The sequence below is a fragment of the Lepisosteus oculatus genome, chromosome 19, assembly GCF_040954835.1.
Source record: "Lepisosteus oculatus isolate fLepOcu1 chromosome 19, fLepOcu1.hap2, whole genome shotgun sequence".
Taxonomy (NCBI): domain Eukaryota; kingdom Metazoa; phylum Chordata; class Actinopteri; order Semionotiformes; family Lepisosteidae; genus Lepisosteus; species Lepisosteus oculatus.
The window spans coordinates 17,655,089-17,667,766 of NC_090714.1; the positions used below are offsets into that span (position 1 = coordinate 17,655,089).

General features: G+C 50.8%; 2 protein-coding genes, 1 long non-coding RNA gene and 2 other non-coding genes across 6 annotated transcripts; 2 read left to right on the plus strand and 3 right to left on the minus strand.

Moving 5' to 3' along the window:
- Positions 1 to 1,935: 1,935 nt before the first annotated feature.
- On the plus strand, positions 1,936 to 4,832 carry rnf151 (ring finger protein 151). 2 transcript variants are annotated; one of them, XM_069180832.1, is made up of 4 exons: positions 1,936 to 2,034; positions 2,913 to 3,058; positions 3,184 to 3,280; positions 3,719 to 4,832. In XM_069180832.1, exons 1-4 carry the CDS (start codon positions 1,984 to 1,986, stop codon positions 4,148 to 4,150), a joined length of 726 nt encoding a protein of 241 aa, XP_069036933.1. In that variant the 5' UTR covers positions 1,936 to 1,983; the 3' UTR covers positions 4,151 to 4,832. The 2 variants fall into 2 exon arrangements, with proteins under 2 accessions (XP_069036933.1, XP_069036934.1); XM_069180833.1 differs by lacking the exon at positions 1,936 to 2,034 and adding an exon at positions 2,697 to 2,791.
- On the minus strand, positions 4,826 to 8,417 carry LOC107078996 (uncharacterized). The gene is made up of 4 exons (XR_011182654.1): positions 8,311 to 8,417; positions 7,462 to 7,593; positions 6,949 to 7,062; positions 4,826 to 6,059 (listed from the first exon to the last, which is right to left on the minus strand). It is a non-coding gene; the product is annotated as an uncharacterized lncRNA (long non-coding RNA).
- LOC138224336 (small nucleolar RNA ACA64) lies at positions 6,141 to 6,267 on the minus strand. The gene has a single exon (XR_011182796.1). It is a non-coding gene; the product is annotated as a small nucleolar RNA ACA64 (small nucleolar RNA).
- LOC138224337 (small nucleolar RNA ACA64) lies at positions 7,145 to 7,272 on the minus strand. The gene has a single exon (XR_011182797.1). It is a non-coding gene; the product is annotated as a small nucleolar RNA ACA64 (small nucleolar RNA).
- Positions 8,418 to 9,536: 1,119 nt separating the features above from the next.
- rps2 (ribosomal protein S2) lies at positions 9,537 to 12,406 on the plus strand. The gene is made up of 7 exons (XM_015360138.2): positions 9,537 to 9,695; positions 10,125 to 10,214; positions 10,574 to 10,681; positions 10,924 to 11,097; positions 11,321 to 11,480; positions 11,968 to 12,059; positions 12,287 to 12,406. Exons 1-7 carry the CDS (start codon positions 9,561 to 9,563, stop codon positions 12,365 to 12,367), a joined length of 840 nt encoding a protein of 279 aa, XP_015215624.1. The 5' UTR covers positions 9,537 to 9,560; the 3' UTR covers positions 12,368 to 12,406.
- Positions 12,407 to 12,678: the final 272 nt, after the last annotated feature.

Sequence of the window (12,678 nt, forward strand, 5' to 3'; positions counted from 1 at the left end):
TTGTAACGCGACGGGTTCGGCGAGGATAGACACAGGAAGCCAGACTCTTTTTAACTGAGAACACGGCGCTTTATTAATCGGACGTGCGTCCAGCACAGCAACCACAACAGAGGGAGAGAGAGGCAAACACGTTACAACACACTGGGGTCAATTCGGGGACAGTTACACAGGTGGAGTGTGGTAATTGGGTACACGTGTAAAAGTGGTGGAAAACCAGGGAAACTATTTGCATGAGTCCGGGCGATCTCGCGACTGTGTACACCAGTTCCGCCACTGGTCAGCGGCTCTCCTACTGCCCGTCCTGGCCACCACTACTCCAGTCCTGCCCTTCGGCATTAATTGCTTACACTTATATAGCGCTTTTCTGGACACTCCACTCAAAGCGCTTTACAGGTAATGGGGATCCCCTCCACCACCAGCCCCACCTGGATGATGCGACGGCAGCCATAGTGCACCAGAACACTCACCACACACCAGCTCTCAGTGGGGAGGAGAGCCCCACCTGGATGATGCGACGGCAGCCATAGTGCACCAGAACACTCACCACACACCAGCTCTCAGTGGGGAGGAGAGCAGAATTATGTAGCCAATTCATAGAGGGGGATTATTAGGAGGCCATGATGGGGTAAAGGCCAGGGGGGAAATTTGGCCAGGACGCCGGGGTACACCCCTACTCTTTTCGAGAAGCACCCTGGGATTTTTAATGACCACAGAGAGTCAGGGCCTCGGTTTTATGTCTCATCCGAAGGACGGCGCCTGTTTACAGTATAGTGTCCCCGTCACTATACTGGGGCATTAGGACCCACATGGACCGCAGGGTGAGCGCCCCCTGCTGGCCCCACTAACACCTCTTCCAGCAGCAGCCTTAGTTTGTCCCAGGAGGTCTCCCATCCAGGTACTGGCCAGGCTCACACCTGCTTAGCTTCAGTGGGTTGCCAGTTGTGAGTTGCAGGGTGATATGGCTGCTGGTAGTAGCTGCTGCAGTGATATTAGTAGTTGTTATCAGTCAGGGCCTCGGTTTTACGTCTCATCCGAAGGACGGCGCCTGTTTACAGTATAGTGTCCCCGTCACTATACTGGGGCATTAGGACCCACATGGACCGCAGGGTGAGCGCCCCCTGCTGGCCCCACTAACACCTATTCCAGCAGCAACCTTAGTTTGTCCCAGGTGGTCTCCCATCCAGGTACTGGCCAGGCTCACACCTGCTTAGCTTCAGTGGGTTGCCAGTTGTGAGTTGCAGGGTGATATGGCTGCTGGTAGTAGCTGCTGCAGTGATGTTAGTAGTTGTTATCAGTCAGGGCCTCGGTTTTACGTCTCATCCGAAGGACGGCGCCTGTTTACAGTATAGTGTCCCCGTCACTATACTGGGGCATTAGGACCCACATGGACCGCAGGGTGAGCGCCCCCTGCTGGCCCCACTAACACCTCTTCCAGCAGCAACCTTAGTTTGTCCCAGGAGGTCTCCCATCCAGGTACTGGCCAGGCTCACACCTGCTTAGCTTCAGTGGGTTGCCAGTTGTGAGTTGCAGGGTGATATGGCTGCTGGTAGTAGCTGCTGCAGTGATGTTAGTAGTTGTTATCAGTAGTAGGATCAGCTGCAGTATTATTAGCAGTAGGAGCAGTATTGGTACTCTCTGGACTGGGCTCCGAAATCACACTGGGAAGGGGGTTTAGAATCGCCTGTTCACCTATTCATCATCATCATCATCATCATCGTCATCATCATCTTTATTTTATACAGCGAAATCCGATGCGTCCGGCCGCCGCAGTGGGAGACCGAGATCTTGGGGTCACTGTTGGCACATTCAACACCCACACGACCCCGACACGCTGAATAGCCACGACAGGTGACAAAGAAATGTGTTTTTTCATTGAAACGTCTGGTCGGTTCTGGGGGGTGCTAGCGCTGGCTATTGGTCGGGGGGTCGCTGTTATTGAACCCGGACCGCACGGACTCCGGCTGCGAGCGCTGGGTCGGTTTAATGGCCAAGGGAGGAGCAGAGCTGAGCTTCATCACCCGGACAGAAAGCATGGTGAGTTCGCTCGTCTCTGTGTCTCTGCCTCGGCGCCTCGTCGTCATTGTCATCGCTAGAGTGCAGCTGTTGTTTTTCGTAGAAGCGGTGGCTTGCCGTTACAGTGTAAAAACGTAGGAAAATAACAATGGATTATTATTATTAATAATAATTAAACGACCTCTTTTTCACAGCATATGACATCGTTTTCAATTTTTAATAAGCGCGAATCGGTGCGTGATTACAAGACGACAAAATCAATGAGTGGGCCTTTGAGACGTGTGAACTGATTTCTGGCTAAAAACGAATTATAATCGGTAATAGCTGAGACAGATGTTTAAGTAGGAGATGGAAATGGGAAAGAGTTTTATCCACTGGTGCGGCGTGTCCCTAAGAGGTCAGGCGAGCGCCGGGCCATTGCACAGTCACGTGACCAGCGAGCCGGCGTTCCAGAACCGGACAGAACCGCGCGCGGCCGTTCTCGCGCTGCGCCCGGGGTCCGCGCGAGGCGCATTGTGCCGCAGCGCCAGTGCTGACCAGCGCAATAGCTCGTGTTCAGGAAGGGCCTCTTCCCAAACAGGGCAGATAAAAGCGAGCCCTGTTTCCAGAGCGTACAAGACAAAGCTGTATGCATCCTTTAAACTGACACACCAACAGTATCAGGGAAAGAAATGACATTTAAAAGCTGCTTTGGTTGCAGCGTAATGACATGTACCCACGTCTGTTATTTAATAACACGTTTTCTGCATGTCTAGGATTATAATAAATTTCCCTCATGGTATGGTTCTTAAAATACATTTAATAATTTTTCCTTCATACCACATTTCCATAAGAACCCAGCAGCCCGGTCACTCTCTGCAGGGTGTGTCTGAACGCTACGCCTGTCCCATGTTTTACAGAGCGGGGGCTACGATGTCGAGCAGTTCGTCGAGACCCCAGACCCCGACCTGGTCTGCACCATCTGCCGCGGGGTCCTGCGCTGTCCGGTCAGAGTGGCGTGTAACCACGTGTTCTGCAAGAGCTGCATCCTGCAGTGGCTGAAGAGGTAAGACGTCCAGCTGGACAGCGGTCACACAGCAAAAGCCACGCTTCACACGCCGCTGGCCGAGACCGGCCGCCAACCTGCTCTGACCGCCCCCTGGTAACCGGGTGTAACCGTGTCCTCTGCAGGCAGGAGAGCTGTCCGTGCTGCAGGAAGCCGGTCACCGCCAGCATGATGTTCGTGATGTACAAGCTGAGCAAGTCCATCAGCCGCTTGAGAGTGAAGGTAAGGAGCTACAGCTGAGAACCTCCTGCTTTACTCCAGCCTCCCCTGTCAGACACCCTGACCTCACGGGTCAGACGTGACGCTCCGAGCGTCTCCAGCATCATCCGTGAGCCACAGACTCGAGGACACGGTCTGTCCTGTGGTGAAGGGCACTTTCAACTGCATGCAGGAGGGCAGGAGGGCAGGAGGCACGTCTTTACATGAATGGTTGTAGGGGTCAGGAACAAGTCGCCCAGCCAGGAAGCAGGCGGATGAGACACCACCGCTAGTCTTTGAGATCAGATTTTTGAATTTTGATTTTAACAAGGCACCTCAGGGTAAACAAGGCGTTCGGACCAGAATTCTGCGCCGAACCGTATGACCCAAATCAAAGCCGCCGTTCTGTAGCCCGAGCGCTCGGCTCTGCCCTCGGTCACCCCGCTGTCTCTCCGCCCGCAGTGTGGCAACGAGGCCAGCGGCTGCGCGGCCACCTTCCCCCTGGCGGACCAGCACTGCCACCGCTCCGGCTGCCCCTTCGAGCCGTCAGCCTGCCCGCACGAGGGCTGCGGCGCCCAGCTCCCGCGCCGCGACCTGCCGGCCCACGCCCTGCGCTGCCCGCACCGGCGGGAGCCCTGCCCGCTGGGCTGCGGCGAGGTGCTGTCGCGCCAGAGCCAGGCCGGGCACAACTGCTACCAGCAGCTGCGGCGGGCGTGCGCGGCCCAGCGCCAGGCGCACCGCGCCATCGTGGCCACGCTGCAGAGGAAGATGAGGAAGATGCAGAGCACCATGGAGCAGATGAAGAGGCAGGTGGCCCTGATCTGCGAGAGCCTGGAGGTCGCGGACGACGGCGAGGAGCCCGCAGGAGAGGGCAGCAGCAGCGCCGGCTCTTAGGACTCGCCGCCGGGCTCGCTGGGGGAAATGCCTCTTCTGGGCGGTGTGGTCGCTTAGCGACCAGCATCGCTGCCCCCCAGCTACGGGGGCCTGCGCTCAGTTCCAGGCCTGGGGTGCTGTCTGTATGCTCTCCCTTTATTCAAATGGGCTTCCTGCCACAGCCTACACTCAGGTTAACTGGCTCTGGGGTGAGTGTGCTTGTGTCTGTGTGTGCCCGGCGATGGAGTGGCATCCCGTGCTGGTTGAACCTTGTGCCTGCCATCTGCAGAGATGGGGTCGGGCTCTCCTGCCACCCTGCACTGGAAGAAGCAGTCAGAAAATGGATGGGCGGATTTTTCTTACTGAACTGGGGGGATTAGTGGGCGTGAGACTAGAGACTATGGCTCTTAGAGATGATCAGAAATCACCCGATTGCCAGTCAGGGGACAGCTACTTCCTTCTGAGTTTAGTAATCAGATCGAGACACTGTACACGAGATTTACTTTGGTGCCGTCTAAGGAAACAAGATTTAAGACTTGAGCCTTGAGTGCCGACTCAGTCGCAGGTCAAAACCCCTCCTACACAGTTGACCACAAGACAAGGTCAGGGTTCGAGTCACCCACCGAGGACTGCTGTAAGAATCCCACCTGTCTTCCTCTGCAGAACCCTTCACACAGTCACAAAGTTCAATCAATATACGTTTTAAAACAAGTTTTATTGGTACAAATCACAGTATTACATAAAATCCCAAAATGAAACAGTATCCTTATATTAATCCCTCCTTAGATTATCATCATTCAGCAGGATTAAATTATAATTAGAATTGTGATTAAATGTTTATATCATTGTTTCTGGAATTGTGATAGCCAATTTTTAAATGAAAAAGACCCATGAAGAATAGCATTTGAGTGCACAAATTAACACGCAAAATATCAAGATAAAGTGCTTGAAGATGTGAATATTAAATAGAAAAAATATAAATAACACCAATGAATGTTTTCAATGTGGATTTACTCTGTACCATGCGTGAATTAAAGAATGGTTTTGCAAGGTAATAAATGGTTTTTAAACACACTTCTGTGTGTACTTGTCATCAAGTCACCCTGAGTCAAAGCTGCGATAATGTTCTACTGGGATCACTGTATTGCAAGTGTGCTGCATCTCTGACCACGATCTTGGCCTGATGTCTCCAATCAAAGCCCTGGGGGCCATGATGTCTCTAGGTCTTCATCCATACTTCGCTCTTAACAAGCAAAATCATCTGGTTTCCCATCTGGGTGGAAAGCAACAGGATTTGTCGGGAGCAAGGTCTGGCTACGGAGTGGATCAGGCAGTGCTCAGGAATCACAGTTCCTCTTGGCCCCCTGCCCTTGGTGGTCTCGGAGGAAGGAAGGACTGTTGGGAAGAACTGCACCTCTTACTCAGGGAGACCACACCCTCCCCAGAAGCAGCTCGTTTGCCTGGTGACTAGTCGAACAGGAGCAGGTCCCCCCAACCCCCCCCAGTGTGGCACTTCTGATCTTGCCACCCACAGGGGACAGCAGGACCCCCATTTTCAGAGACTCCTGTCAGGTCCCAGCTTGTCAGGAACAGCACAGAACGTGCGGGCTCGCCCGACACAGTCCAGCAGGTGGGCTTGGGCTGCACCTTGCACGGAAACTGTCTCGCCTTTTAAAGCGCTTGGACTTCAGCTTCGCCTGCAAATACTGGGAAATAAGACCCTCTGTAAGATCACAGGTCACCTCTGACCCACTCCCTGCCTTCCTCAGCAAATTCCCAAGCGATGGTGCTCCTCTGCTTCTCCTGGACCGCTGTCAGGGAGTGAGAAAAGCCTGGTTCCAACACAGCCCGACAGCTCCTCGTCAGAACACGTCTGGGGGTTCCCCGTTTTCACAAAGGACAGAGAAGATGCTGTGGCAGAACGCAGCCCCTACAGTTCAGAAAACAACTACAATTACACAGTTACCAGCCTTTGGCCTTACTAAAGCTCTCCCACCTCCACGCTGGGCGTCACTGTAGGCACATGGGTTTATTTGTCCCGCTACAAAAGCGGGCAAAAAGCTTTATGTACCACCTTCCTGTCGGCACAGTAATCTTACCTGTGACAACTGATACATCACAGGTAATTTTCAGTCTGTGCCAAAAGCTGAAACCTCACTCATGGAAAAACAGCCTGCATTAAAAAGGGCTTAGAAACTTGGGCCTGTTACAGATCTATACCCCTCCCCACGCCTTCACCTGAACTACCAGGCTTGTGAATTCTTTCTTAATTGCACTTGAATGGCGTTTTCTGCCCCAAGTGCTCTGCACATCACAGAGGATCTACTGCATCCATCAGGGAAGAGCAGCACCTGCCTGGGTGACAAGTGGCTCCACTGCACTGCAGTTCAGGTGGAGAGGAGAGAAAGTGCCTCACCGACCGAGTTCATGCAGAAGTTAAGAAAGGCCAGACTGCACAAACCCAGAGAGGAAACGAGGGCTCACAACCCTGCTCTTACAAACAATGCACCGGGATCACTAATGGTCAAGCAGTCAGGAACGTGGCTTAACATCCCCTCTGAATAACAGCACAGTGTCTCGTGTCACCATACCAGGGCAGTAAAGGAACAAGTAAAGGTTTATTCCAGGCTGAAAAGAAGAGTGACATTCTGACTGTGAAGCCCTCATCGGGTGTGTCGCCTGGCTCTTTTGTTGTCAGCATGGAATAAACCTTTACAGCCCGTGAAAGATGATACAGCTCCCTACGGGATTTGATACTGGGGCAGTGACTGGGAATTCTGACCCACAGCGCAGCCTGCTGGTCTACCAACACAACTTACAGCATCAGCCCCATTTCTTCCGGGATTCCCTTCCCAGAAACCGCCGAGAGCGACACAGCTGTAACCGGTTTTCTTCCGTCAGCGACGGAGACAACGAGCCTGGGCCGTTTCCATCTGCCAACAAAGGTAAAGCGAAAACGGTCACACTCAAACCTTCGGCTTTCTGTGGGGCTTCCTCTCTCACTTTGCAGCAAACGTCTGTAGGCACATGGGTTTAATTGCACCACCACATCAGCAGGCAATGAGCTTAAATGTGCCACCTCCCTGTGTGCACAGTTATCTTACCCAGGGCGACGGACACGTCCCGGATAATTTTCAGACTGTGCCAAAGTCCAAACTAGTCAAAAGTTTTCTTGAATAAGGGCCTTTGTAACTCGTTTCTAAACATGAACATCCCCCTCATCACGATGTGCCAACGAGAAAAGAAAAAGGCTCAGGTCGGACATCGGTCAGACATTTTTAACACGGAGGGTTTATTCATTAGCAGGCTGCATCATGCACAGCTTCACTTGCCTCGATTACTGGCAGAGGGGAACAGGCCCGTCACGATCTGCGGCCTGAGCGTATCGGGACACTCCAATCCCTCTCAAGAGGATAAGACGACCGCTTCTTGCGCTTAGACATTTAGCTGCGAACCGTTCGTCTCTGCAAATCAAAAGAGCAACATAACGACAAAGCGGGTAAGTAAAAAAACAGCGGAAGCGGTTTCATTTCGGTCACCCCCTCCAGAAACAATCATGAAACACTTTCCCTCCGTCTGTTAAATTAGCCAAAAGACAAAACAACAGTGAAAACCAACGACTACAGTAAACCGATGCACTCAATAATTAAGCATCATTCAAAAGGATCATCAGTCCCTTCACCCCACCACCACGTGGCGATACAGGAACAGAACCAATCTCCATCTTTTAATCCGTGATTTGTGTACCATGCGCACGTAAATGTCTAAATATTTAACGGTCTCGTGTAAGAGTAATTTGTAATCTATCAGAGATGCGCGCAAAAGCCAGTTTTCCTCTAACAAATATTTCTTTGAATTTGCAATCAGGAACACGAAGACTTAAGATTTAAGCGCATTTTAACCTCAAATACGGCCCCCCTGTCAGAAAACGACACTGTATTGACCGAATAATAATAGACCTTTTTCATAAGAATGTAATATTGCAGCAGAACTAAAAAAATAAAAAGAAATAAAACTGATTCACCCACAATTGTCCCGTATTGCAATCAAATGACTTAAAGGACAAACTTCAATGTACATACACACCGTCTAAAAAAACACGTGCTCTATAAGAAACCCAGGTACAGCGGACCAGGACGAAGAAATTAGAAACTCCAAACGGTGAAGATGACAAACCTTACCCACTGAAAACAACCTGTCCTCCTTCCTTTTCTTAACTGACCGATCTGGCTACCAGTTCACCTCCGCATGGTCCGGTCGGAAGTGGAGCTGTTCCCTCCCCGAAACGTGAATAGACATAACTCCCCATTGGCTGCGGCGCGAGAAGAATGAGTTATACAGGGTCCCGGGGCGCCCGAACTCTCGCGAGCCCCAGACTGCTATATAACGCCCGTGAGCCCAGCGCCCTTCCTTCTTCCTGTTACAGATATCACGTAAGTAGAGTTATCAGCTAGCGGTGCTGGCGAATTCCCCTTTTAATCCTTCACAAATCTCTCACATCCTTGTGTCTATGGCATATACGTTTATAAATCTGTCCTAGTTATACGATAATAGGCCGCATTGTGCGAATATTGCCGGTATTTGCTCGATAGAGCAGGCTTGACTCTGGAGTAGCCCCTGTGTGCGGTACCAGCCGGCTCCCAGCTGCACAGGCCGCGGTGGCTCGGGTGTCCACACGACCCGTTGCGCTATTTCATGGCAGGTTCAGTTTTCCCTTTCCGGGGTTCGTGTGTGCTGTGAAGGCTACCGCAGGGCTGCGCTGGATCGTGTGGGGATGGTACACATACTCCTTGCAGACCGTAGTGGTTAGTGGTCAAAGGTTAGGCTGCCCCCGAGTAAGTGTCCAGCTTCAGTCTTTTGTAAACACTGTTAACGCTGTCACCGTGGATATGTTACCTAAAGAGTTAAAGCTTGAATTCCCCGTGGAGAAAAGGGGAGATAATTTGAGCTGATCTTTCTGCGTTTTTCAGCGGTTGAGAAATTGCGAGATTAATTTGGTTAGCAAGCTTTACTTTCGAGTCGTGTTATGCGAGTTTCCCCTTTGGCCTGTACCAGCCGTGGGCTGTCAGCGGAGTGTCCAGTATAAATAAGGGCTCGTGTGTGTCCCGTGCTGTTCCTTTGGGGCAGCAGGAGTTGGCATCACTGGTGAGACGAGACCAGCCTCCTGGTCGCTATGCTGTTGGATAATTCATTGATTAGGAGTCTGTTTGACAAGGTGCCGGTGATCCAATACAGGTGGAAACGTGTGCAGGAGATACTGTACCTGGCTGCGTGTTCGGAGATGCGGCTTTTTACATTTTAAACCTTTTCCAAGCATCTTTGACTAACGAGCAGTTTCTTTCCTGACTTACTGAAATCAACACAGCTGTCCTTTTGTTCGGCATCTTTCCGTGTGCGGCCTTGACGGTCATTCTGCTCTTCTCCACAGCAAATGGCGGACGACGCCGGTGGTAGAGGAGGTTTTCGCGGGGGCTTTGGCACTGGGGGCCGGGGGCGCGGCCGGGGTCGTGGCCGGGGCCGTGGAAGAGGTCGGGGCGCCAGGGGTGGCAAGGCCGACGACAAGGAGGTGAGTACAGAGGGGTACCCCACTTCTGTTGCTCCTGGGTTCTGGGCCCCTGTCTGTAAAACATTATGGAGTCCAGGACGAAGTTCAGTTACTTAGAATGGGCTTGTTAGTGTTCATTGTGTTTTGAAGGGTGTAAAGTGTAAACTGATTGAATACATTGGAAACTGCACTGGATCTGTGCTGATCAGCAGTCTGAACCAGTTTTAGTGGTTCTGCCCTGAATCTGTATGATAGAAAATCACTCCTGCAGGTCACTTTACAAGAGGAATGTGGTTTTTACTTAAGGTTTCCTAATTAAAACTTGATATGCTAATGTAGTACTTCAGTGTGTCTGAGATGAAGCGTTCCATGCAGAGGTGGCATGGTAAGTGTGTGGCCTGTGTGAGGTGCTCTGCCCTGCTAGTGTCTAAGTTGCCACTGTTTCTCCAGTGGGTGCCCGTGACCAAGCTCGGTCGTCTTGTCAAGGATATGAAGATCAAATCCCTGGAGGAGATCTATCTGTACTCCCTTCCCATCAAGGTAAAGCCAGTCTGCTCTGATGCTGAACTCTGCGTAATTCTTTACTGTAAACTGGTGTTTGGTGTGGGTGAGTTTCAGGGGTTTGGGTTACCCCTTTCAGCATCTTAGTCTTGGGGTGATCTTGATTATTCCCCAATTGAAAAAAACAATCAAGTGTCTAGCCCACTTCCTAGGTGTGCATTATGCTAAGCTCTACACTCCCCCTGTCTCCACTGTTCAGTTGGAAAAGTACCGTTTTCTTTGGAAGGACTCTTAACTGATAAGTCTACTTTGGCCTGTCTAGTGTATTTCCAAACCCTGTAGGTGGCAACTAGTTAAATTTACATTCTTGTTCCTAATGATTGGATTTGTGGTCTCAGGAGTCGGAGATCATTGACTTTTTCCTGGGGTCCTCGCTGAAGGATGAGGTACTGAAAATCATGCCTGTCCAGAAGCAGACAAGAGCTGGTCAGCGAACCAGGTTCAAGGTATGTGGCTCGTGTACATCCAGCCTTTTCTGTGGGTTAGGCAGCAGGTTCCAGGCAGTAGTAAAGGATGCAGTGCCTCTAGTTTTCCACAAAGTTATGTTCTGATCTGTTAGTATGATTTTGATTTCTGTGGAGTCTATTTTTTTCTAATGTTTCTGCAGAGCTAGTTTTCAGGATTGATGCTGTCGAGGCCAGAAGCAAGAGTATGTAAAATGTACGTTTTCTCTTTCCCCCCTTAACAGGCCTTTGTTGCTATTGGGGACTACAATGGCCACGTTGGACTGGGAGTGAAATGCTCCAAGGAAGTGGCAACAGCTATCCGCGGTGCCATCATCCTGGCCAAGCTGTCCATTGTCCCTGTGAGGAGAGGCTACTGGGGTAACAAGATCGGAAAGCCCCACACTGTCCCTTGCAAGGTTGGTGTCCCTGGTCCTTAAGCATTTTCTTGTTGGGGGGGGGGGGGAGGGGGAGCGCATGGGTTCCCTGTTCATTCTGGTGACACTTGGCAATTCCTGCGCTTTAGGCACCAGATAGTGAAGCAGGGAATGAGCCCACAGTCCCCTCCCCCTGGTATGCTGACACATGGCGCGCGCTGTGTGCGTTGCCCGTCTGCTCAGTGCTCTTGTTGGGGTTGCCTAGGTGACTGGCCGCTGCGGCTCTGTCCTGGTGCGTCTCATCCCGGCGCCTCGCGGCACTGGCATCGTGTCCGCCCCTGTGCCGAAGAAGCTGCTCATGATGGCCGGCATTGATGACTGCTACACCTCCGCCCGGGGATGCACAGCCACACTGGGCAACTTCGGTGAGTTTGTCAGCACGCCATGCAGACGCCTGAATCCCGTCTCAACTTCCACAAAGGTTTTATAGGCACTGGAGGCTCTGTCTGAAACCTTCTACACTAGAAATCTTCCCTTGGTGGATTAAAATGTTGCAGTTGAATTTTGCACAACTTCCTGGCTATTCAAGAAATTGTGGGGGGATTCCCCTGGTCTACGTTCTCTTTTAGAGAGCTGGTTTAAGTTCAGCCTTGCTTTTTGGGGTTGAGCAAGATCAATTGTGATGGTGATCTTCACTAAGGAAACTGTTCTCTCAGCTCTGCTCAGTTTTACCTTCTCTGTGGTATTATGGGCATTAATTGGGAGATAAAGTAAATGAGTAATGCACGGCAGATAAACCCCTCCTGTGGTTTTTTCTGTTCCTTATTCTGTGCTCAACATGTTAGATTTTATTATCTCCTTTCCGTCCAGTGATCTGACGATCAATAACTTGGCATTTTGTCTCTTCTGCAGCCAAGGCCACATTCGACGCCATCTCCAAGACCTACAGCTACCTGACTCCTGACCTCTGGAAGGAGACTGTGTTCACCAAGTCCCCATACCAGGTGAGCTCACCTCATTGGGTTGTCATCTCTTTGGTACCGAACTGAAACGGTTGTAAAAACTTTGCTCAAGATAAACCTAACCAGCTTTGAAATGACGACATGAGCTTTGTGTTCAGTGGAAAGACCCCACGCTGGTAGGGTTACAAATGCATGGGGGGATACAAAAGCTAGCTTGTAACTTCTAAAAGCTTTCCTGTTTTAATGGTTTTTTTTTCCTCCCTTTTCAGGAATTTACTGATCATCTGGCCAAGACCCATACCAGAGTGTCTGTGCAGAGAGCCCAGTCTACTGTTCCAGCATCCTCCTAAACTGTTTCTTTTTTAAGAAAAATAAAAACATCCCAAGTATCAGTGTGTCTTTGTTTTCAAATACTTTTCTTTGGGCCAGCCATGCTATTCTCGGGCAGGATCGTTGTTGTGCTGAGAAGGGGAAAGGAAGGAACGGGGCAAGGTTCTGCCTTGTAAAACTTGGTTTTCAATAGCACCTTGAAAAAATAACCTGGATCGGAATTGAAAGAAATTATTAAAGCAGGTCAACATACACTGACGTCTCCATCCAGGGCCTGGGTAGAACCAATTTAGCTTGTCCTAGAGGTTTGTTTCTATATAGACAAATTCCT